The 23,523-nt window shown below is 46.1% G+C and overlaps 1 protein-coding gene across 5 annotated transcripts in view; it reads left to right on the top strand.

Annotated features, from left to right (window-relative positions):
* Window positions 1–23,523, top strand: part of ctnnd2a (catenin (cadherin-associated protein), delta 2a) — a 166,460-nt gene that overhangs the window by 18,055 nt on the left and 124,882 nt on the right. For all 5 annotated transcript variants that reach the window (XM_076157930.1, XM_076157929.1, XM_076157931.1 and 2 more), the window contains one exon: window positions 6,933–7,063. In XM_076157930.1, coding sequence (XP_076014045.1) covers window positions 6,933–7,063 — 131 coding nt within the window. The remainder of the gene's footprint in view (window positions 1–6,932; window positions 7,064–23,523) is intronic.

The raw sequence follows: 23,523 nt of genomic DNA, 5'->3' as shown, positions 1-23,523 counted from the left end.
TGCTCTCTTAGTTTGGAGTCAAAGTGTGGTTGTAAATGAAGCGTGCCGCTTCTATACACTGGTGTGTTTACTCGCTTCAGATTTATCTCCCTTTACCTCTGATTCCAATGATACCAGATGCATAACATGCATAGGAGGAAACGCCAGAGTGAAAAACTTGGATTTCAGCACCGCGGACAGCACCGGGATTTTGCTGACATGGCAAAAGTTTTGAGGGTTCCAGCGTTTCGCCATCAACAGCACCCGATTTCCACTACAGAGCTCCAAAGCTTGCTCATTAATGTCAATCAGTGTCCCAAATAACCACGTTGCCAAGGTTTGTTTTGGATGTAGATGCCCACAGCGATGAGAGCTTGGACCGGTTTCAGATACAGTAATGAATCTTTTGAACTGCTCGAGGAGGCTTCAGCCCCTAACAAGCCAGACTTGACTGCTTTCGAGCTAATTACGGCTGCATTCTCCTTCAGGGGCCAAAACGGGTCCTTGCTGGAGTTTGAGGCTTAACAGTTTTGCTTGCCGACAAAAGCACAGTGTGAACTTTCCTTAAATGTTATCGTTGCTACAGCGATTTCGCCAATTCAAATGTTTGCATTGGAGCTCGAAAGTGACAAATGCTCTTTTTGTAGGTGTTCGGTGTCGTCGCCAGGGCTGTGATTTGCTTCCACGATTGTAGCAAGGTGGTGGTGATGATGATGATGGTGATGATGACATGGCAGCAGCGTCTTGTATTCTGGAAGATTTATCCTTTTTCACAAGCTTCTACCTCGCTACAAAGGCAGTTAGCGGATTCCGTGCTGCGCTTCAGTGATTAAATGTGTCAGTGGGAAGACGACACAATGCACACAAGGCTTGTTGTCCTCACGCAAGAGTGTGGATCCTGCTTTCCGCTGTGTTTTGTGACAAAGGAAATGATGTGTTGTCGCTTTGTTTGTGTTTGTGGACGTGCCGCACCTCTTGTATGCAGAAACGGGCCGGCATCGCTCTTTAAAAAGAAGCTTTCAGCGATGGGCGGAGAGGTGGATTGGACCTCCCCCTCTTCCTCTATAACATTGTCGGTGCTCTCTCTCTCTCTCTCTCTCTCTCTCTCTCTCTCTCTCTCTCTCTCTCTCTCTCTCTCTCTCTCTCTTTCTCGAGTACTTAAAGAGGCACGCAGGGTTGTCAGGTTCTTTCCACCTTGTTGAGTAAATCAGAGGTCTGGTTAGTGTCAGACAGAGAGAGAGAGAAGGGGAGTATTTGTTTGCATTGTGTGTGTGTGTGTCTAAGGCAGCCGTGCTGCTCATAAGGATGTTACCAGGTGAACATAGTTTTGAAGGGTGTGAAGGAAGTTGGAAAGAGATCGAGATGTAAGATGAAAAAGAGAGAAGAGAGTCAGCAAAGGTAATGGCTGTTTTCACCTCTCTCTCTCTTTCTCTCTCTCTCTCATTCACTCGCTCCTCTTCCTCTGCTGTTGCTATGAGGGATGAGGCTCGGCGTTACTTTTGTCGTGGCAGAGGAATCCGTGGCGCAACGCTCAAGCTCGACAGCTCCCGGCTCTGGGAAGCAACGGAAATCATTTGAAAAGGTGTTAATGAGCTGGAGTATCAGTTAATCTGCCAGTGCAGGTAACCAAACCTGCTCAGGACCCAAAACGGGGTGCATCGTTACTGCCATCGCCCATTTGGTTTTGTTAACTTCAGACCTCAGGAACCCATTTTGACTTGATTGGGGCACATCAGGGAGTTTGGGAATACAAAGTGGAGGACATCACCACTGGTTGGCGTAATTAAAGGTTAAAATTTGGAAGTTAATCACACGTAAAGGCAGCTGTGGTCTCTTCTACTCTGATTGGTACCAAAACGTGGCACAAAATGTCGTTGCGCTGTGAAACCTATCCTGATTTCCGTTTCCAGTCTTCATTCTCCTTCTCCTTCCCAATGTCAGGACGAAGGGGCCACAGAGTGAAGTTTGCTGTATTTCTGTCAGGATTTCTCTCTCAGGCTTCCCTCTGTTTCCCCCCCATTCACATGACTGCGACTCTCCTGACTTTGTATGCAGATCATCTCTCTTGCATATGTCTTCAAACTCTGTGCCCAATCTAGGTCAACCATCTCACTGCTTCCCAGCTGCCTGACTGAGCTCTGAGTGTGTGAGTGTGAGTGTGTGAGTTCGCGCTGCTCTTTCAACGCTTCAGGCTCAGACAACAGTAAGAATTAAAAATGTTTGGTTTTCTTTTTTTCTTCCTCCTCCTTCTATTAAATATTTATTCCATCATGGAAGACTCACAACTAATTGCCGCTCTTACAGTAACACAGTGGAGCATCTGGGCTGGAATGCCACAGTAGCAATAGCAGGAGATATTAATTGATAGGATCAATGATGCTGTGTGTGTGTGTGTGTGTGTGTGTGGACAAACGACAAAGGTAAACTATAAAGCTTTACTGCCACCAGAGCTTCACAGTTGAAAACGCAGCGTCTATATTTGTGTGTGTTTGTGTGTTTGTGTGTGTGTGTCGGAAGCATCAGACAGAGAGCCTTACAGGAGTGCAGGTGTGAGTTTGCGATGTGATGTGATGTGATGTGATGTGTGTGTGTGTGTGTGTGTGTGTGTGCATGCGTCGCAGCAGAGCGCCCTTTGCCGCCCTTTCTCTGCGGCGCTAACTGAATTATGCGTGATTCAGAGTTTAATATTAGACGTTACAGAGGGGGTAAATTGGAGCTATCAATCACCCGAAACATTCATATGTGCCACACTTTGGGAATCGTTTTTGAAAGGCAAAGCAGTCTTTGCCAAATAAGGAGTGATTGGCTTGGAAATTCTAATTATTATTTCTTCATTTCCCGAGCCTTTCCTCATTCTGGTGGCATTAGCCTTATCAGCCATATGCTTGGGATGATCATGGAAACTCTTGAGGATCCTCGCACACACTGCTGAACAAACAAAGCCAGATGTTTCCGCCGAGTTGACTCTAAACAAACCTCGTTTTTATGTTCTTCAAATGCGGTAAAACTGCTCTGCGTCGTCATCATCATCGCCGACCGCCGCAATTGCACTTTTGAATGATCGACACGAGTCAATTAGGAGCTCTTAGTGGTGCGTCTGACTTCAAAGCGACTTGCTCTGAGCTGATTTGTGTCGTCTAATGCACGTAGGGAGAGAGATTGGTAACGACGACGAATCAAATACTGGACGAAATGTGGCCTTTTAAATAAATGAGGCATAGAAAATGAGTGAGAAAGTGTTTTTACTTCGAGGCTAAACATCGCTTTCTATCACTTATTACACTAATGCTTTTTGCTGAAATGTCCAAATGCCCAATTCTGAGCGTTTTATGGCGCTTTCTTCTTAATCCATTAGATTATTGAGAGATAAAATGTGACACAATAGCTGTATAAAGTCGAATACTTTATATCCACAGCATCAGAGTTCACTTTGATGGGATGAAAATGCTAAATGCTAAATCATATTTTGGTGCCGGCGCTTCAGGCGTCTTTCCACATTTTAAACTGGCGCTCATTCCCAGTTTCTACCGGATTGATGGATCAAGTCTTTCCCGCATTCTTCTCTCTACTATCGCAGTCTCAATACTCGAGTGTAAGATGTCCACACCTTTTCCCAGCGGAAGGATATTCTGCGGAAGTGTGAGATGCAACATTACTCCTGAAATCGGGATCTGGCTGGGGCGTGTTCATGAGATGGGATTGTGTTTCTATCCCATTTTCTTTACTTGCCTGGCGCCTGCGCGAATGTGGGAATGCTACTCATCACATTGAAGTATATCGCTTCAACATGCCTTCGCCTCGGGGCTTTTGTTGCCGTTTGAAAGATAGATCTCCCCGCTGCACCTTTCTTTCATGGCTTGCGTAGATAATTCTCACAACAAATTGTGTAGTTACTGCTTGTTGCCCGTGCAGGTAGTTGACATGTTGGCTGTGGCGATCGTCGCTCCAGTAAATGCACCCTGAGGAGCAGAGACCAAGTTGGTCGACTGTGTGTGCAGCAGTGTGTTATTGTGATGCACTGTAAGATGAGACACTAACTATAACGCTCCCTGTTTGGCTACTTCCAGTTACTCCTTAACCAGACAGGAGGTGGGAGTCTTTTCTAGATACACATCCTCATTACCGGGCGCCCGAACCACTGTGTCGGACTGTTCAGTGTCCAGGAACCAAGTCCACGAGTTCTTGCAGATTGCTGATCCTCCTCATGGAGAAACTTCCAAAATCTCACAAAGGAGACGAGTGCAGGACTATAGGATGAGCGTCGGACCTACATTCTGCAATTAGGAGAAGGAGGCAAGCTCAAGTTCAAAATGTGAAAAGAAGAGGTTGAAAGGTGGACAGAGAAGGAAAGCGAGGTTAAATGGAGAGCAGGGATTCATGCGTTTTATATTTTCTGCTCTCGAAGGAATCTCCACTAGGGTCTTTTATTCCAGCCAAATGAATCGCGGCGTCGCTCCTCCCTCGGTGCAAAGACGAGGCTGCACACAACTTGTATCAACCAGAATTGTGTTGCAATTAAATGCATCCCCCCCCACACGTTACCCCATTTTAATCTTAAGGTACCCGTTACAATGGACGTGTGGAATCCCGTCGGACACGACATCGTCCATTCAGCAGCGGCTTAGACGGCGCCTGCTGACAATAGCCCGGGAAGAATATCGGGGCGGTGAAGTATTGTGACATCTGATGGCGGACAATTGGAACTGGGTTTATCTCCGCTGCAGCCGATACAATGTGAAGCCATGTTGCAATTTTCTGAACACAGCAGCCGTCTGGACAATAATCTCAAAGGCTTTGTGCCCACTCACACATACACAATCACTGCCAAAATAATGGCTCGCAACCACATGAATTGTCGTATTCAAAAGGCTATAAAATTGAATCTAGTCTGCGTTTTTTTTCTTTCTTTTTAAGACTCAGCGTTTCAGCATTCGCGCTTCCTCTGAATGCACTTATCGGAGTCAAACTTGCTTTGGGTTATTGGATGTAATTGTGTAATTTGTTCTCTGTAAATATCAGTTTTGTGAGGAAACGAGCAGGATAATTTGGGTTATCAGTTGGGACGAGATACTGTAATTCTGCTAGAAATAGAAGAGTAGAAGAAATCCATTTATATCAGCACATTTATTTGTTTCAGTGCTGCAAATGCTGCAGAACCCCCCAAAGCAAAACTTGCACACATACCCCCAGCGACACCAAACCATTGCAGAGGACCTCCAGATTGAATTATTGATCGGTCCAGTGTGTTTACATAGGTTCAGTCGGGGGCTCTTGTTCATTGCCGGAGGTGTATACTGTTCACTCTGAGACCCGGCTGGAAAACACACCGAGTCCACGAGTCTCTCCTCTGCCCCACTGACTTTACACTGTCAGCCAGCCAATCAGCCAGTCAGTCGGTATGTGTGTGTAACTTGGGCCTTCGCTGGGGTTGCAGTTTTGTTCCGAAGCCAAACTCTGGTGACTCACTTCCACTCAGGAGGGGAGACGCCAGGAACAGAAGTGGTGTTTGCGAGCGAGAGAGAAAATAACCATCTGCAGGCCGTCTCGCTAACATCTTTTATTTACCGACACCACCCTGTCTGGCCTGCTGTCTGTCTGCCGGCGAGCCCACTGGTTTTGCAGACCGACTTTGTGATTTGATTTTTCAGGATATCCAAATCCTGATTTGTTTACTGTCGTTCTGGCGCCTGATGTGTCACTCTGAAGATCACATTACTCGTGAATTAAGATGGCGAAACACTAACCGGGGCGATGGAGATCACCTGCAAGTGGAAACGTGTAGGCTGGCACAGATCAGACTCCTTTAAAGTGGTAAATATGGAGGGGTGAGGTCGGCAGATAGCAAATCCCACAATTCATCAGTTCGTTATTTAGCCCTGGACTGAATTCAGGCTGCTTGTATTGACAAAATCCAGAGCAATTTCCTGTGATTCCCCCCTCTGGTTCTGTGTGTGGAAAGAGGCGGCGAGGGTTTGTGTTCCGCAATGCAACGTTTAGAATGGAAGTGCGTGTGTGTGTGTGGTTGAACAGAAACAACAAGAGAAGATGCATGGTTACTTTTATGATGCTAAATGGAGGTTTATGTCCCAAGACTCCACTCCTGTGCTCTCTGTCAGCTCAGGCTGCAGTTTACTTCCTGTATTCACCGGCTTGACGCGATGTAAAGGTCTAGCCGCGGAGCAGATGATGCAATGGTGTTTGACGTCTCTGTGTTGATGTAAAGGCGCCAGTGTTAATGGCACTTCAAATGTTGCTGCCTGCAGTGTGCCGTTATTGGAGATGATTCAATGCAGGGGAGTCAAATGGAGCGTCTATTATCACTCCTGGAGCCTTAATATGAAGCGCGCAGAGAGGGAAAAACAAACCCAGTCGTGCAGGAGCGATGTTGCTTTGATGCAGTGGGAGAGAGGCGGTGCTCCGCGAGGGTCGGAATACCTAAACAAAACGGATTTTGCATTCTGAGAGCTTTCGTAACTCGATAACAGTAAGCGGGCTGTTATGATTTAACAAGTCTACAAGGGACCACACTAACATGGAGGTGATGAGGGTGTGTGTGTGTGTATGTGCGTGTGTCCTGTTAGCCTTCGTATTCAGGAAGTGACGTGTATCGGGAGTTTTCACCATATTTCAATACACGGCAGCATGACTGAGGATGGATATGACAAAAGGTCCGAGATGTACAGACTTGCAACTGTTGGATAAGTTGTACATCACTGCTGCTCGCCTTCTTCAGAATTGATTACCTAATCCCGTCTAGATGCGAGGTGGCAGGAGAGATCTACAGGGGCCTCCGTCTAAACAAGCACATAAATCCCTTCAATTAACTGTGAGCTTTGTTTAATTTCCAACTACACGTGCTTTGCTGCGCCCTGGTTTGCCCCCTTGGCTTGTCTCTCATCTCAAGCCTGTGCTTTGCTCACTGATCATTTCTCCTCTTTGTGTGTGAACCTCAGCCATGCCGGTGCCAGATCAGCCTGCTGAGCAGGAGAAGGGGGCCACGGTTCCCCCCGTGATGCCGGCCTCCAATGGAGATGGATCTGAGACGGAGACGACCTCCTCCATCCTGGCCTCCGTCAAAGAGCAGGTAGGCCCTTTTTGTTTGTGATTATTATGGTTTAAGATGCAGCGTCCTGGCTCCTTCCTCATCTTTTTTCCTCTCACGGTTGGGACATTGTCACTTTTGAAGGGGACAAGCTTTCTGCTACTTACAAGTGTTTAAACGAGACCCAGGATTGATGGCTGCGGAGGGAATGCGAGACTGTAATGGAGGGAAATGTTGAAGATTATAGGGTGAGAACGATGGCCAAGTAGACATAATTGAAAAAGTCATTAAAATCAAAGCAATTACTCAACGGGGAGTACTGGAACGGCCACAGCACAGCCCGGGTTCAGACTAGCAGGAGTGCTGGAGGAGGAGGAGGAGGAGGAGGAGGGGTGGTGGTGAAGACCTGAGGTGGAATGTGATAATTGGGAAGTGTGAAAGGAAAAAAGGACCGGATGGGATTCAAAATGGAGAAGATGGGAAGGAAAGGGGGGAGGGAAGGAGGTGCAACATGGGGGCGGTATGGAGGGATGGAGAGGAGGAGGGATGGAGGGAGGGATGGATAGAGGGATGGATGGAGAGATGAAGGGAGGGATTGATGATGGGATGTATTGAGTTCTAGGCTCGGTGGATCATTCTACATGTCCGATCATGAGTTTTGATGGGGAAATACAACATCCACAATTAACAGTTCTCTTCCACACACACACTCTGTCTCTCTCTCGCCGTGCTTGCTTGTGCCGTGAAGAGACACAGAGGCTCGTTCTCACTGATTGCGTCGAGTGATTTGCGTGTTGCCTTGTACTTCCTTTTCTTTGCGTAATGGAATGCTGTTTCATTTAGATTTAGCTCATCAGCGAGCGCTATACTCCACAGATTTATCATCTCACGCCGTATCCACATCGCCTCTGAACTTCTCCTTAATTTAATACCGCAAAATATTCCATTTCCCGTAACGGAGTGAAGGACAAGTGCTGATGGCAATTTAAGCTTTTTTTCTTGGCAAATGTCATTCATTTGTGTGGATTTCCCATCAGAAAACCTCTCAGTGTTTGCACATTACTGAGTCACCGTAGCGTGCAAGGTTTAGTGAGATCTGTGCGGTGGACGAGATTTGAACCTGCCGCCCCTCCTTCTCAATGCAAAATCAAATGCGTAGCTGTTACCCGAAAGGGGAATCCATCACGGAAACGCAGCGAAACATGTCGGAAATTCCAAATTAGTTAGTGTTTGTGTTTCAGGAGTCTCTAGGAACGCTGAGCTGTTCCAGAGGTTTGTGTTACAACTAGCCCAATCAGCTCCACGTGGCAGCGGCACTTTGGAGCCTGCAGCAGGCTGGCGAGGTCCGACCAGTGAAACGGACGCAAAATTTGGAGGCTGGAGCGAAATGACTTGGGATTTTTTTCCCTCAATCAGGAATTCTGTTAGCGCTCCTCCATATCTAGATCTACTTTCCCAATCATCAAAAAAATGCTTGTACACACACTAAGCAAGTGTGTGATGGAGCCATGAAAAATCTAAACATGGCATCTGGCACCCTGATCTGTCCCACACTCAACAGTCTATGCCCATATGTGTGTGGACCTGTGTGTGTGTGTATGTGTGTGTTTGTGTGTGTACCGAATGAATGTTTTACTCCAGTAACCCAGCAGTCCTTCTCCCATCGCGGCACATCATCATGCCTCAGACACACACGCACACACACGCACACACACGCACACACACATATAACAAGCAGACAGATGGTGTCCAGTGAATTGAAGGTAACCCATGTGTATCCTCACAGGGACAAGCACAGTGGAGTGTGTGTGCACGTAGGTGCATGTGTGTGTGTGTGTGTGTGTGGTGCTGGTGGTGAAGGTAGAGGTGATGTGTATTTATATTAGTGCAATGATGCCCCACAGTGTTTGCTCAGGAGGCTCATATTTTCTATTACTATCACATTTGTCTTATTGAAAGTGTGCGGTGCTGTAAAGTTGTCGTCCTCCATGCCTGAAAAGTTTGAAAATATTTTTCTCACAACTGCTGGAGACTGAGACGAAATTAGGTCCAGGACCTGCTTTTAATCTTTAATCCAGGCAGCATTGAGTTAAGGAGAGATAGAGCGGGAGTACAGACGAGATATCTGCCATTCGCCCTTCATCCCATCTTTGTCACCTTTGAGGACGTGCTGCATCCCTGTGAGCTCTCCTCTTTGGGCACAAGTCACAAGTCGGGTAATGCTGACGCTCAAATTGAATGGAAGTCATCAAGCCAACCAGGAAGTCCAACCTGATACAAAACGTCCACACTCTCCCCACTCGAATTCTTCTTATGTAACAGCTCATCTGCAGCTGTGGTCTGAGCCATTGTAGTTGCACGGGCAGCCTTGCACTGTGTTGCATCATGTCTCCAACTACCAATTTAACCTGTGCTGATTCTGCTCTTCAATTTCTCCACCAACTGCAGTTTCGCCCAACTGGTGTCTTGTGTCCTGCTCCATTTCTGGAACAGCGTCTGACTGTTTAACCTAATTTTCTTGGCTAAGTAATCAGTGCTGGTAATGATCTGCCAAAAGAAACAAATATATTTAGTTATTTTCCGTCCCAGTGCGACACAGGGATTTACAGATTTGCTCCACGATGACTTTGTTAAAGCTGTGTCAACCCAACAATGGATTGGTTTTAAAGAAAACGGAATTTGAACAGAAAATGCTGCATTCATTCATGAGGTGAAGTATTATGATGATTTTTAGTACCTGAAAGATGAAGAAAAACACAAAAATAAAAGCAGATAACAAAAGCAAGCAAAAGCAAGACCTGAAGGGCCCTAAAAGCTTTTTTAGATGAGCACTTTACTTCTGTGTCATGTTTTCACACATTCAAGCGTCCACAAATCTATGTAACCATTTTAACTCGCTGCGGCACAAAATAGACCCCAAAATGCTAAGGACATGGAAATGTGGATAATAAGTTCCCAGAAAGGATCTTCCCCTAAGCCCTTTCCCTTAAACACACTTTTCCATTTCTTGACTCAAGCTGTATCAATGAATAGAAAAGCTCAATTGGGCCTTTAACCTTCAATATCATATCATTTCTTACCATCCTTAACCAATTTCACCAGTTGCTTGTCATAGCCTCACGGTTTCATGGTAATAATACTCAAAGATGTGGCCTTCTTAGCCATCGTAGCCATCTCCCTTATCCACTCTCCCTCTTCATCCACAAAAATACCCACGTGTCCAGGAGCTGCTGTGTCCATGGCGATTCTTTGAGGTTGCTGCCTGCAGCATCCATAAGCATCCATAAACCACTCCAGTTATCAAGGGTTCGCGACTGATGGAGGCTTTGGCGTATTTGAAAGGTGCAAGGCCTCGTACGGAGCTGAGAGGGTAATGTATTCTCTACTCAAGACTGCCGATTATTCTCCAGACTCTCTCCCTTCGCTGGAGTTTGAGTGCACTTCATCGGCCTTTAGAGTGAACTGAGAACTTTCCTTTGCTAATATGTTCTCGCCAAGCCTATCCACTGCACCGACGATTGATTGTGAATATTCCCAACTTTCTGGTGTTCTCAAATTCCAGTGCAAGTCGCTTTGAAAGTAAGTTAAGCGAGGAGGCAGAAGCAGGAAGCGAGCACAGACGTGTGCATGATTTGGCTGTTTTTCACGCTCCTTCATCTCTGTCTCTCTTCCCCCTCGGCTCTTTATGATATGCGGTCTTTTGCTGGGGGCTTGATGGGGGCTTGGTTTTGGAGCAGGTTTTTCGAAATTATATTATTATTGGGGCTGTGGGATGATTTATTTCCTCCTTTCCTCCTGGCTCTGACCCTATCACCTACGGTATGTCAGCTGATGAAAAGCGCCTATATCCTGTGTTGATAACTTGGCTTTGAAAGGACTTCATAGGTGTGTGTGAATCCTGAAACGCGCTCACGGGTTCATGTGAGCATTCAATTTCTGAATACAATGAAATGATGAGATTTGGCTGAGCAGTAACAGCATTGTGGAGTCCTGTGCCCGGCGCCTTGTTGTTGAGCCGCACAGATGGGAGCATATTTTTCTGCTGTGGCAGCGGTTAACTCAGAAATGACACTGTCATACCAGCATACAGTTGGAACTTTGACAGCACATCCAGAGAATGGATGTCTGGTTTCAAAGCGTTTTGTGCTTTGAAAAGAGCCGCCATCCCTCCTGCCAGCGGTTTTCAGGGTGCAAATTGGGTTTCTGTGCCTCTTTCGCTGTGTGTGTCCTCAATGTCCTTCAACATTTTCTCTTTTTTTCACCTTGCCAGTGTGGGACTGGATCATTTATCCTACAGGCATACATTCTGGATTCACCCGCCTGCCTCTGTGTGTGTGTGTGTGTGTGTGTGTGTGTGTGTGTGTGTGTGTGTGTGTGTGTGTGTGTGTGTGTGTGTGTGTGTGTGTGTGTGTGTGCGCGCGCGCGTGTGTGTGTCACAATCCTGAATACATGTGGATGTGTGACCTACTTATTTGAATTAGGGTTGTTCTTTTTTACAGATGTAATTGTTGTGAATGTTCTCAAATTCAAGATGCAGGTTCTTTTTCTTTTCTTTTTTGCACAAAATGATGCAACTACTGTCATTCTGAAATATCTCTTACTGACACCTTCAAAATAATATCTATATAATAATGGCAACATACAGTTTTTGAGTAAATAACTGTGTCCTTTAAAAGAAATGTATAGATCTGCCACAAGTCTGACTGAGGGACAATAATGAGAGAGAGAGAGACAGAGAGAGAGAGAGAGAGAGAGACAGCGGGAGAGAGAGAGAGAGAGACAGAGAGAGAGAGAGAATAGCAGGATGTGGTGTTAACGGAGGGGAAGGGCAGCGTGCAGGTTGAGAATGTGACCATTAGGTGAATGTTATTGGCTGTTGGATAAATGAAAGGAGAGACGGCAGGAGAGACAGGAGACAGAAAGCTGATTTTCCGTGGCAGCCTTCCAATACGCAGCTCTCTGACACAACCAACAAACCAGACTTGCCAATTACTGTTTGAAGGTCAATCAGCGAGAGTGGAACCACACTACAATGCTGTTTGTACACTCTTTGTGGCACAGATAAATGAAACAAAACCAACTCTCCAAGACTGCTGGGAAGCTCAACAAAAAGCCCTTTCTCAGGGAAAACAACCCGAGGAGTAGAACTTTTCCATTAAAGGCGATGAAGAAAGATTGGGGTGGCAGACAGTGCAGCTTTTTGTTCAACAACTGCCCTCGCAAAAGCGGCTCGTGGAGAGAATTGGGGGGGGGGGAAACACTTTCCAGGACGCAGGACACGCTCCTTTCACGGCTCTGATGACACAACTTGTGCCCGAGCTTCAGCGGAACCATTTCATCTCTCATTTTCCAGTCTGGTGTTGAACAAAAACCCTCTGACAAAGCCAAACCACCGTTTAGTGCCCGTCGCCAACAATCACTCATAGACTTGTATAGTGATCCAACCGTGGGGCGATTCCACTATATACAACAACAACAATAATAATAATAGTAATTGTTGTTATTATTGGTATTGGCAATGTGTCTTCCTGCATATTTGCTTGGCTCCCGTGAGGTTTAGTGAGCATTGATTTCAGATGGAGGTGATCTCTCTGGTGTGAGATTGTGTCATTTGCACTCATCCAGACATGTGATTCCAGCAGTTCAGAGATGATTTGTTGTCCAGCACCTGAAGCCTCCGCTTGGTAAAAAGCTAGTAAAGGTAATTCTGATGATGTGATGAACTAGACTGATTTGATTTTGAACAACTGAAAGTGGGCTCTGTTAACTTTGATTTAAATGAGTTTATAACAGGAAAGAAATGTTGTGACTTTTAATGCTATGACTTTTATAGCCTTCAGTTTTTATTGATGTTTCGGCTGAAAATTGAGGTAAAATGAGAGTTGAAGAGAATCGTTGTTTTAAGGGCTGTTTTAAGGAACTGTGCTCCACCTGCTTTATGTTGGGAAGGATGTGTGTTGCACTCTGCAGACTGTGAACTGGGTCAGAAGCCTCATGTTAATGTGTTCATTTGTAATGTGTCCACCGTCTCCTCCTGTAGTTATACCTGCTTGTTTCTGAGCTATGCAGAATCCTGTAGAACCAGGAAGAACAATGACATTGTTAGACAGGAAGTGTAATGAGGCGTGAAATCAATATGTACAATCCTGCCTTACCCGGGGCATGCTGGGTAATGGAGTGTCAGGAGCGCTTTGGAGCCGTTTTAATCACAGGGACTCTGGAATATCCATTGACGGGAGCTGCTCCCTGCCAAAACACCACAACCCTCTGAGTTCACCCAGCGGAGTGTGTGTAGCTCTGATTACGTTGACAACATTCGCCTGTGCAGTTTAAACCCGCCGCCGAGTTTTGGCATCCGCACGTGAGTCAGCTACTGCAGTGTTTTGCTATGAGGCTCAGTGATGATCGGCGCTAGTCCAGCGATGAGGATCAGAACCCTCTCTGGCTCGTCACCCTGCTCCCTTCCCCTTCACCCGGGCTCCACTTCATTAGCCTTTAATGCCGCCATGGAGCCCGGCCCTGATCCTGCATGTGAAGTAAGAGCTCCTACTGCTAATCACTTAGCCTCCACTCTCCGCCATCCCCACTTCCACCAAGTCCTACCTACCACCTGCATGCTAATACCGCCTGAGCCTCAAATATGTCTGCATGTTGATGAACTTGTTAGTAATATCTTGAATGCTAATTTAGCAATAGCCAAAGGGTAAGTCGCACCCTGAATGCTAATAGGAGACTGAATAAGAACACCCACAGGACCACAACACTGGAAGCCTTAATGCTAATGACTTAAAATTAGCAAATAGCCCTTGTTAGCTGATTTATTCAATAACTGCCAACATGTGGTGATAAAACTGAATTTACTCAGATAATTGTTGAAATTCTAACCTCAGCCAAATAGTGAGATTGACTTTAAATCCTTTTTTCCCCCCTCCTGCATCAGTATTCATTATCCTGTATTATTCCATCTATCTGTGACCTGAGTGCTTCTCCTCCTCGACTTGGCTCTGGTAATGTCAGAGGCAGGCTAGATGCCCCGAGGCTACGATCAAGACTCGCAGAAGTAGCACGTTAATGCGCGAGCAAAGGCATTGATTAATCGAGCACGTCTGTCAGGGGCCCTTTGTTTACAGGCGAAGCGGCGTGTCAGGGTCAGACACCAGGGGAGATGTTCCTGATGGATGGGAATACAGAAACCTTGTTGCTAAATCCTTCAATTCCACTTCCAGTCCAGGCTTCTTTTCCTATTTTCTAGTCAGATAATGTCCAAATTTGAATGCGAATAGTGGCTTTTTTCCGACACCTGGCATTATGCAAAGAAATAGGGCATAACAGTTGCGTTCCAGAGTTGAAGGCGCGAGTACCGAGGCATTTTTGCTTTCTCACCTAAGATCCCATTTATGGAGCCGGTAGCCACATAGAATCACAGTGGAGCCTGCGGAAAATACTTACCGTCGAGTCCTGATGGGGGCAGTCGATATTTCAGTCTGTGCCTTTACAAAACAGATCAAACCTTAAAAGCTGATGACTGATCTGTTTCTCTTCATTCGACACTATCCAGCTATAACGTTACAGCTCGACAGGAATTCTGTGCCAGGAGGCATCAAAGGTTCCGACTTACACCACAAAAAACAAAGACACTAAGAGCCACTCAGAGGATAGAGAGGGAGATGACACAAAGACACACTTTCTGTGACGTTATGATTACATATTAGTCCCTAGACGGCCCAGCAACCATCAAATTTAGGCGGCAACATTCGGGGGCTGTCTGCTGGAGCGGATGTATCATCAAGTTGTAGTAACACGGCAGCGTTTTTTGGAGGAGGTACAATAACATTCTTCACGCTGTTTATTCCCAATGTGCGCACGATCGATGGATGACAACCTCATCCTTACCACTTTTCTGTGTGTGTGTGTGTGTATGTGTGTGTAGGGGGGGTTTTGACTTCACTGGAGCTGCTTTCTCTCTCGACTGTCTCTCTTTTTTTTATGTGAAAACAGCTCCGTGCTAATGATATGATGCTATTTATAATCCACCCCCCGAAACTCGGCGTCTCTTATTTTTAGCCGACTTGAATAATTCTACCTTTTCGTCTGTTCTACGGCGGTTCAAAGATTGACTCATTCTTTCTAGTCGGTGCCCCTCCAGCTGGTTCTGTCGTCTGGCTGGCATGATTAGAAAACATGAGACAGCCCAGTGTGGGTAAGCTTTATCCCTATTTGAGAGGAAATAGGCCTTTCATTCTCCCCGAGTCTTTATCGATCCGAAAATGAGAAAATGGAAAGATTACTCTGTGATGGAAAGAGCCAATAAAGAGCCGGGGAGGCAAAGAGCTCAGAGAATGGCTAAGTATTTATTAGTTCACTGACATTATTTAACCTTTATTTATCCTGGGACTGCCTGCCCATTGCGCAAGCACTTTTTAGCTGTGCTCTGTTCTACATTTAGATTTAGGTGTGTGTGTGTGTGTGTGTGTGCAATTACACTTTGTATGAATAGCCACACCCGGGAGCTGCCCAGCACAAATAATTCTGTTACTGCATCACACTAAGCCCAACTGGGACCTGTGTGTTTTAATAGACTCCCACCTGTTTGTTTCTGCTGTTATATTCAATCATGGTTTTTATCAATCACTTAACCACTTTATTAAACAGAATATTGCGCAATGTTTTGTCACATTGTAAAGATTTCAACCTTGTTTTTGTTGAAGTGACCTTCTCGGAAACCTTTATCTTGCCGCAGCACCATTGTGCACACTGAAAACAGGTAATTTTAGGTTTGTTGTATTCACTGGATGCATTCGTACATCACCAATTTGTTCTCCTATAGAAATAAATCACAAAACGCACAATATGTTTGCTTTTTTGGAGGTTACATGAACCGTGTCAACATCTTATCAACACTTGATACCTGATACCTCAACAGCTCAGCAGGTAACACATTATCCTGCATATTATCTGGCCTGAATTAGTTGAATAATCCTGACACAGACAATGGCGCCTGTGTAATTATACACGATCACTGACAGGTTGATAAGACTTTAATCTTGCTCAGCGTTTCCTATATTAACACACTGTATAATTTCTACTTAAAAACCATTTCGAGCCAGCGTATTTACACATTCTGAAGCAGCGAGTGACTCCGGTTGAAGTCGTTTCCGTTATAGTGGAGTTGTTTTTTTATGAGGCGCACATGCGGCCATATTCCTGACATATTATACGACATTATGTCTCCCTGCATATGATGTATAGCTATGTGCCTAGTATATATGCAACATTACACTTCCATATGCTGTTCTGCGAAGTCTATTTTTGACTTCAATTATCTCCATAGTCACACACGGAGTGATATGTCACTGCACTACGCCGCGCAACACGGCAGCGAGGCTCAGCTAAGAGCTTTGCGTGGCGCTGCAGCCCGGCTCCCCTCGGCATTCTAAACAGATAAATTATGATCACACTCCTCTGCAGTTGTCTGGCCGCCGGCATTGACATATACACTGTAAAGCGGCTGGCTAATGAAGAATAGCTCTGTCATGGGAATTGTCTCAGAAATGAGGCAGATCACTCCATCTCTCTTTCTCTCCCCTTTGTCTCTTTCCTGTTGGTCTCTCCTCCTTCCTTTACTCCCTCACTGCTCCATTGCACCTCCACCCATCATTCACTCCCGCGTTCCATTCTCTCATCGCACCCTGTCTGGAATAAATGAGGTTTGGGTGTTGCAAATGCATCATAACACCCCCATAACCCCCCCCCCCCCCCCCCCCCACTCCCCCACCCACAATGCTTAGCGGCATTTGGAGATGTGCATCTAACCATCTCTGATGAGCTCGGGTTGTGTTTGTCGCTGTGGTCGTTGTTGTTGTTGTTTACGGTAGGGTAATTTATGGTTGCCATAGAAATTGTCTCCTTAATGCACCCATCATTACTTTGTACTTAAATCCATCATTGCCAATAGCTCGGAGGCGGGCAGGCAAATGGAATTTGATTAATATGATTTGATATCATTTTTCCATTAGCATCGAGAGGAAACAGAGATTTGGATGTCTCTGTTGTGTTCCTTATTTTGTATCATATCACTTTTTCAGAAATATCATTTCAAGACATTTACAGTACATTGATCTGGTCCCCTGTTTGCCACCTTGTATGTTTAATCATCATCGGAAAATGGACTGATTCTGATGAAGCACGCTAACTCACAAATGAACTGACTCGCAAATGTGGAACTTTCCAAATCAAGCTCCAGTAATCAGAATTGTGTCTGGGTTTGGACATCATCGTGTGGACATTCTCTCTGTCTGGACCATTCAGGGACTTCATTTACTATTTGCTGCTGGCTTTGGGCTTGGAAATGTCACACACACAGCAGTCAGCCTGGCCTAAATGTTAATGTCAGAGGAGATTTGGCTCTAAAAAAATGTGCCAAACGAGCCCATCAGGGTGTCTGTCCTCTGTCTCTTCCAAACATTATACTCTCCTCTCTTTGCTTTTCTTTTATTTAACATCTGTTTCTCCCCTTCTCGCTCTCTCTGCTACCTCCCCCCCTCCTCTCTCTCTCTCTCTCTCTCTCTCTCTCTCTCTCTCTCTCTCTCTCTCTCTCTCTCTCCCCTGCATTGCTCTCCATCTGTCTTACGTGTCTGTGGTACAGCTCTGCTCGAGTAGGCTGCCAGTAACTTGTCTGTCATCTGTCAGTTTTGTTGCCCCCCCCGTCAGCGTTGCCTCATTTCCATTCTTCCGACTTTATGTCAGTGATTTCACTCCGTAGTGAGGAAAGACTTTCTCAAACTTTTGTCTGCTCTTGCTCTTTCTCTTCCACTGACCTTATCAGACTCTGTCTCTTCACCGCCCTGCACCACTCTCCCTTCGTCATACCGCCTACTCACTCCGTCTCCGTGCACCTCTTCCTCCTTCACTTCTCTCTTTGCAACTGTCTTGGCACACTGGTCCTTTTTGTGTGTGTGTGTGTTCTCTTTGTTCATCACTCTTTCTTTCTACCTTCCTCACATCTTCTTTTTAATTTTACTTTTCTCTTCCGCTTTGCGATTCCTCTCCCGGGTGCCTTGACTGGAGCCAACTTTGGCCATTCACCTCCAGTGCAATTCGGGCTGTTAAGGCTAACACAACCTGCCTGTCAGGGGAGATTTATTCCTCCACCTTTTGGAGCTCTTGATCTGAGCCCGTGTGCATCTGTAATCTGCCTCTGAAAGGTGAGGCATTCACCCTGCACCCACCCGCTTTGGTCCTCCCAGATGGACGGCTGGGGACCAGTTCCGTCAATGCAGCATTAAACATTTAAAACCCTGTCTGCAAAACCCTTGAGGAGTAGCGATGGAGCCTTGCAGGGGGTGGAGAAGAGGCGAGAGGGAAAAGAGAGAGAGAGAGATCTTTCTGTCATTTTCTGGGAGACAGTGTGACATACGATTCAGTCCCTATGCCTGTAAAGGAGCCGAGGAGTGGAGACATTATCTGCCTCTGCTGCTCTCAGCTTAGCCAAGCCGTCTCTAACCGGCGTGACCATGTATTGTTGCGATGACTTTGTTTCTATCTCAATAACCGAGAGTAGAACAGTGTGAAATATCCGGGCGACAGAACACAAAAGAGGATCATTCCGCCAGGTGCTTCTTGTTGCTTCCAAGGGTTTTCACCCGGATCTTTGCGGATGAGGACCAAAATCTGTCCTCCAAAAATCAGCGGTGCGTTTAATAATCTTCATTTAATCCAGCAGGTATATCTGTGCCAACACGCAGCGCTGCCAATGCTAAGCCAGAGACGTCTGACGCACGCTGCTGCCAAAGTCAATCACGTGCGTGCGTGTGTGTGTGTGAGAGATGAGAAACCTGTGTGAAATGAGGGATTAAGAGAGAGCAGGAGACATGTGCGAAACCAGATCATATGAAGAGTGACGGCCCTTTAGATGCAATTATGACAATGTGCCGCAGTCATTGATAGGATTTAGCGTTTTGTATGCCAGGATCCACATTTTGGCTTCTGATGACTGTCTGCTAGGCGCCCAAAGCTCTGCTCGACATACCAATGGTCACGTTTCGGACGAGTTGGTGTTCTCCCCAACAGATCCTTGTTCAAAGTATGACTGGACCGCCACACAGCTGGATCTGAGGTCAGGTGCCTCTGGTGGGCTTTCAATCTCGAGCCATTTCTCACATTTTGTCGGGTGTTGTTTTACAAATCCTGCAAAATGTCGGCGCTTGTTAGTCACATGGCAAACTTCACTGATGGACCAGCTGTAATTGGAGTTTTGTCACTGATCAGTCAATGTTAATGAACTCCCATCTCGGATTCTGCCACCATTTTGCCATCAAAACAACTAATTATATTTCAATGAAGAAGTAAAGTAGGGCAATCAATAGTATACGTGTTGCACACACACTCAGAGAACACACACATGCTCAGAACATGCAGAGGACAGAAATGTTACCGCATGAAAAAGATTCTGAAATGTGCTGAGGTCTTGTGCCAGCAGGGAGACGACTGATCCCAGCACCTCTTCGCCTCTCTGGTTATTTGCAATCCCTCACCTTTGCTCCCACAATGCCTCACTTCTTATCTTCTTCAGTTATTTCATTCCCACTTCTCTCCCTCTTTTATGTCCGGCACAAACAGGAAGGTGTGGCTGTTACACGCCTGAAATACAGAGGGCGTCATAAAGCCTCTTTACTGCCATCGGATCTTTCCACAGTAGCGACGTTTACGTGCACAGAGACGGTCAAAGATGAGTCTTAAGACCATTAGTCAGACCGGGATTTGCTCATGAAAATTCATGCCTGATCCGACCCTCGAATCAGGCTAAGCTTCGTCCAGCTGCGTTTTCGACATAAGCATTCAACTACTGAGGTTTAGTGAAGTCGAATGGATTCACTCGAGTATGTTACAAGTAAATGGACTCAGCTCGTATAAACATCTTTGTTTGGGTCTTGGATCGCGTCTTGGATCAAGTATTGACCTCAGCCTGACCACTACACTGTGCTGTAGAAATGTTTAGAGCAGACACAACAGAGGAAGCAAAGGAGTCTGACTGACCAAACCCAAACCAGCAGACAGCACAGTGTGTCACTCTACATTTTGTCATTGGCAACGTTCCTCAGAGCTTTGTCTTTAGTGGCGTATTTGTTTGTATGGGAGTGTGTGTGTGTGTATGTTTGGTCAATACTGTTGATGGGTGCACTCAGCTACCCACAATGCCTCATAAAAAGAAGTCTCCCAGAAGGCTGCTGTTGACATTTCTGTGAAAGTGATCATGCTGCCGTCTACCAGTGGAAATACAAAATATGAGATACAAATATGTGAAAACCTAGTGAGGCCTTTTTATGATCCATACACACAGTTGGGTTCTGGTAGCACACACACATTTTTCCTGTTGACAAGGCTTAGCCCCGTTGTTTAGACGCAGATAATCCAGAAACATGAACTCTGGGAGGAAAACCTTCCAGGGACCATAGCTGATCCGCTGCAGCAAAGTGACATCCGGAGTTCAAATTGTCCAAACTGGTGAAGCGCCATTGTTGAGCAAAGGCAAGAGCGAAGCAAGGGAACGAGGCGAGATGTTGCGACGGGAGGCGAGAAGGTCAACGAAGCGTGGGTGTGAAAGGATGGAAGGGAAGGGATGAAGAAGGCAGTGGCGGGGGAGGGATGGAGGGGACTTAAGGTGGAAAGGTGAGGAAAGTGTGACAGCATCAGGAATTACGCAAATTACAATTAAATCCTTATTATTAGAATTCTCGACTCATTCCCAATGAAGTTTGTCTTCATGGCAGCGAAACATCATGTAACTATTTCCAGCTGTCGGAATTTTCCAAGTGACACCAATAAGCTCCTAAAGCTGTCTAGAGCTGTGACACATTAAAAAACAACAACTTGTATTTAATCATGTAACATCGACACAAATATGGCGTGAACATGTCGAATGCGTGTCAAAGATACACACAGAGCCGATGGAGATCAGCAGAAGAAGAAGATGAAGAGTAGAAGAAGAAGAGTACCGTAGCTGTCTTAGAGATCCCAGTCAACAAACCCGGACTGAGACACGCCTTTGCAGTGCCTACACCACCAACACACACACACACACACATTAGACAGACAAAACACGTTATAATCACGACACAGAGAATGAAATCACACTAATTGGTGGAACATTTACTAAAAGGAGCTACAAGGTGAGAAAAGTACGAGTGAAACCTGTCAGGCACACACACACACACACTCACACACGGACACACGTGCAAGTGTGTGAGCTTGGCCCCTTCTGCTCACCTATTGTGTTCCTTCTCATTATGGAGCAAGCGCTGAAAGCTAAAGTGCTTTCTCTCCAGCCCCTCAATTACATAAGAAGACATTCTAAAAGGATGCTCTCTCCACCCAGCGCCACCTAACATGATATTAGAAACTAAGTGGTAAATGGGAAACGGGATTAATCACATCAGACGCCTTAATCACCGTTTGCGTTTCAGCAGCCGTCTCACTGTATATCTGCTGCGGCTTCAACCCTATGCTGACCTGCTTTTAATCCAGAAATGCAATTAAGGCCTTTGAACAGTAAGAGAATTGGGCCGACACCGTCAAAGTTCATTTGCAACGATTTAAGATTTAAGGTTCGCCGCTCTTTGGAGATTTGGGAGAGAGCGGCGACTGCGGGGTCAGGCGGACAGGGAATCGATGGCGGAAAGGTGGCAGATGTCATTTTAATAGAGGCGGGAGAAGCGAACGCCGCCCCTCTGCGCTTTGTGAACGGCGTGACGGGAAACGGAGGCAATTAACCGACGAAGATAAGGCGGCGGCAGCGGCGTGCAGGGTGATCAGCAGGAAGGGACTGCGTCGAAAATATAATGCGTGACGACGTTTCTATTCAAAATATACCACACAGGAACTTGTACCGTGCAGCGTGTAATTGAGGTGAAGTCAAGTCGTTGCCACGGAGACGTTCCGATCTCTCCGCCCATTTCCACCCATCAGCAGCTCGGGTTTAGCAAAGCAATAAGCCCACACAGAGTGACCCGTCCGCTCAGAATAAAACAAATTTATTGCATTTCCTTTTGTTCCCCCCTCCTCCTCCTCCTCCTCCTCCTCCTCTTCCTCCTTCTCATGGAGCAGCAATATGCTTGAAGGTCATTTATTGGATCGTGAACGTTATACTGCGTTTATGGGGCTTTGGAAATGACATTTTCAGGGAAGAATAATAGTGTGAGTAAACAGAGTTTTGAGGCGGCGGCGTGCACGGGTCTGCACAAGTGTGTGTTTGCGTGTCTGTTTATCCACCAGCAATATACCTGACTGCTGTGCTGCAGTGTGTATGTGCGTGTGTGTTTGTGTTGTACAAAACTATACAGGCTTTTTGTGTGTGTGTTTGCAGTGGACTGTCTTAACTCTGCAGTATTATTTATATTTCTCAAAGCCCACTCCTGTCCCTATTCACAGCAGGATTAAGTGGCTTCTGTCAATACCCACTCACTTCACGTTTTTAATTTAGAGCGGATTTATGAAATTATATTCCCTCCTCTTCCTCCTCGCAGCCTGAACTGTTTGAACAAAGCCGGAACGCCAGGCGACGGCTAAGGAAAGCGAAGCCGACGGGGCGAACCTCCCACAAAGAGGCGAGGAGGAAGCGTTCACATTTAGGTGTTTGGGCGTGTGTGTCTTTGACAGCTTTGATCAATAACGCCGTCTTCGTAGCGGCAAGTCACAAGATCTTTGAGAAGTCATAAAACAAATTGATCGGATGACAGTTTAAGTCTAAGCGCCGTAACTCTTCCTGTCTGCTGGCATGATTTCCTTGAGGAGACAGATGATTAGTTATTATATTCAGAGTTTGCCGCTCGCCACGTTTCATTTCTGTGTGTGTGTGTGTGTGTGTGTGTGTGTGTGTGTGTGTGTGTGTGGACGTCAACCCCCTGCGTGCGCTCCTGTGCTGTTGTTGTATCCGGCAGCTGTTTATGATGCTGCCACTCGTTTGTTGGGCTCCCTCCCGCTGTAGATTCCCCTTTTTTTCCACATGAAAGAGAATACGTGATGCACCGGGCCGAGGAGCAGAGAGCTGTAATGGCTGCTGCTTTGCATGCAGATGCTCCCTGTTTTTGTTTTGGCAGATCGGCGTCTTGATCTGGGTTCCGCTTTGGCTCCCATCCAAAGTATCACTATGGACTATTTGACCCTTTATACTTTTTCCCTTTTTTGTCAATCGCTGGCCAAGCGAAGCAAAGCAACGCCACGGAAGAGTTGTGTTCTCATTAGACACATGCACGACTTCACTGCCCCCCGTTCACTGGTGTGTGTCATGTGTGTGTCGCCTGTTGATGAATATGAAGGAAAAATTCAACTCAATTCAATATCAAAGATTATTTTTCCTGGTATAGTTGTGCTATGTGTCCGCCCACATGTGTGTGTTTGTGCATGCATGCTCATGTGTGTGTGTGTTCTCCCACTCTCTCAAGGGGAAGCACTCAGCGGCCCATCTCTGCTAAAAGTGCTGAGTGCGAAGGATCGTGTCAGTTGAC

The sequence above is a fragment of the Genypterus blacodes genome, unplaced genomic scaffold (assembly GCF_046128005.1).
Source record: "Genypterus blacodes isolate CSIRO-AG114 ecotype Tasmania unplaced genomic scaffold, CSIRO-AGI_Gbla_v1 ptg000076l_1, whole genome shotgun sequence".
Taxonomy (NCBI): Eukaryota; Metazoa; Chordata; class Actinopteri; order Ophidiiformes; family Ophidiidae; genus Genypterus; species Genypterus blacodes.
This window is presented reverse-complemented; position numbering and strand designations above follow the sequence as displayed.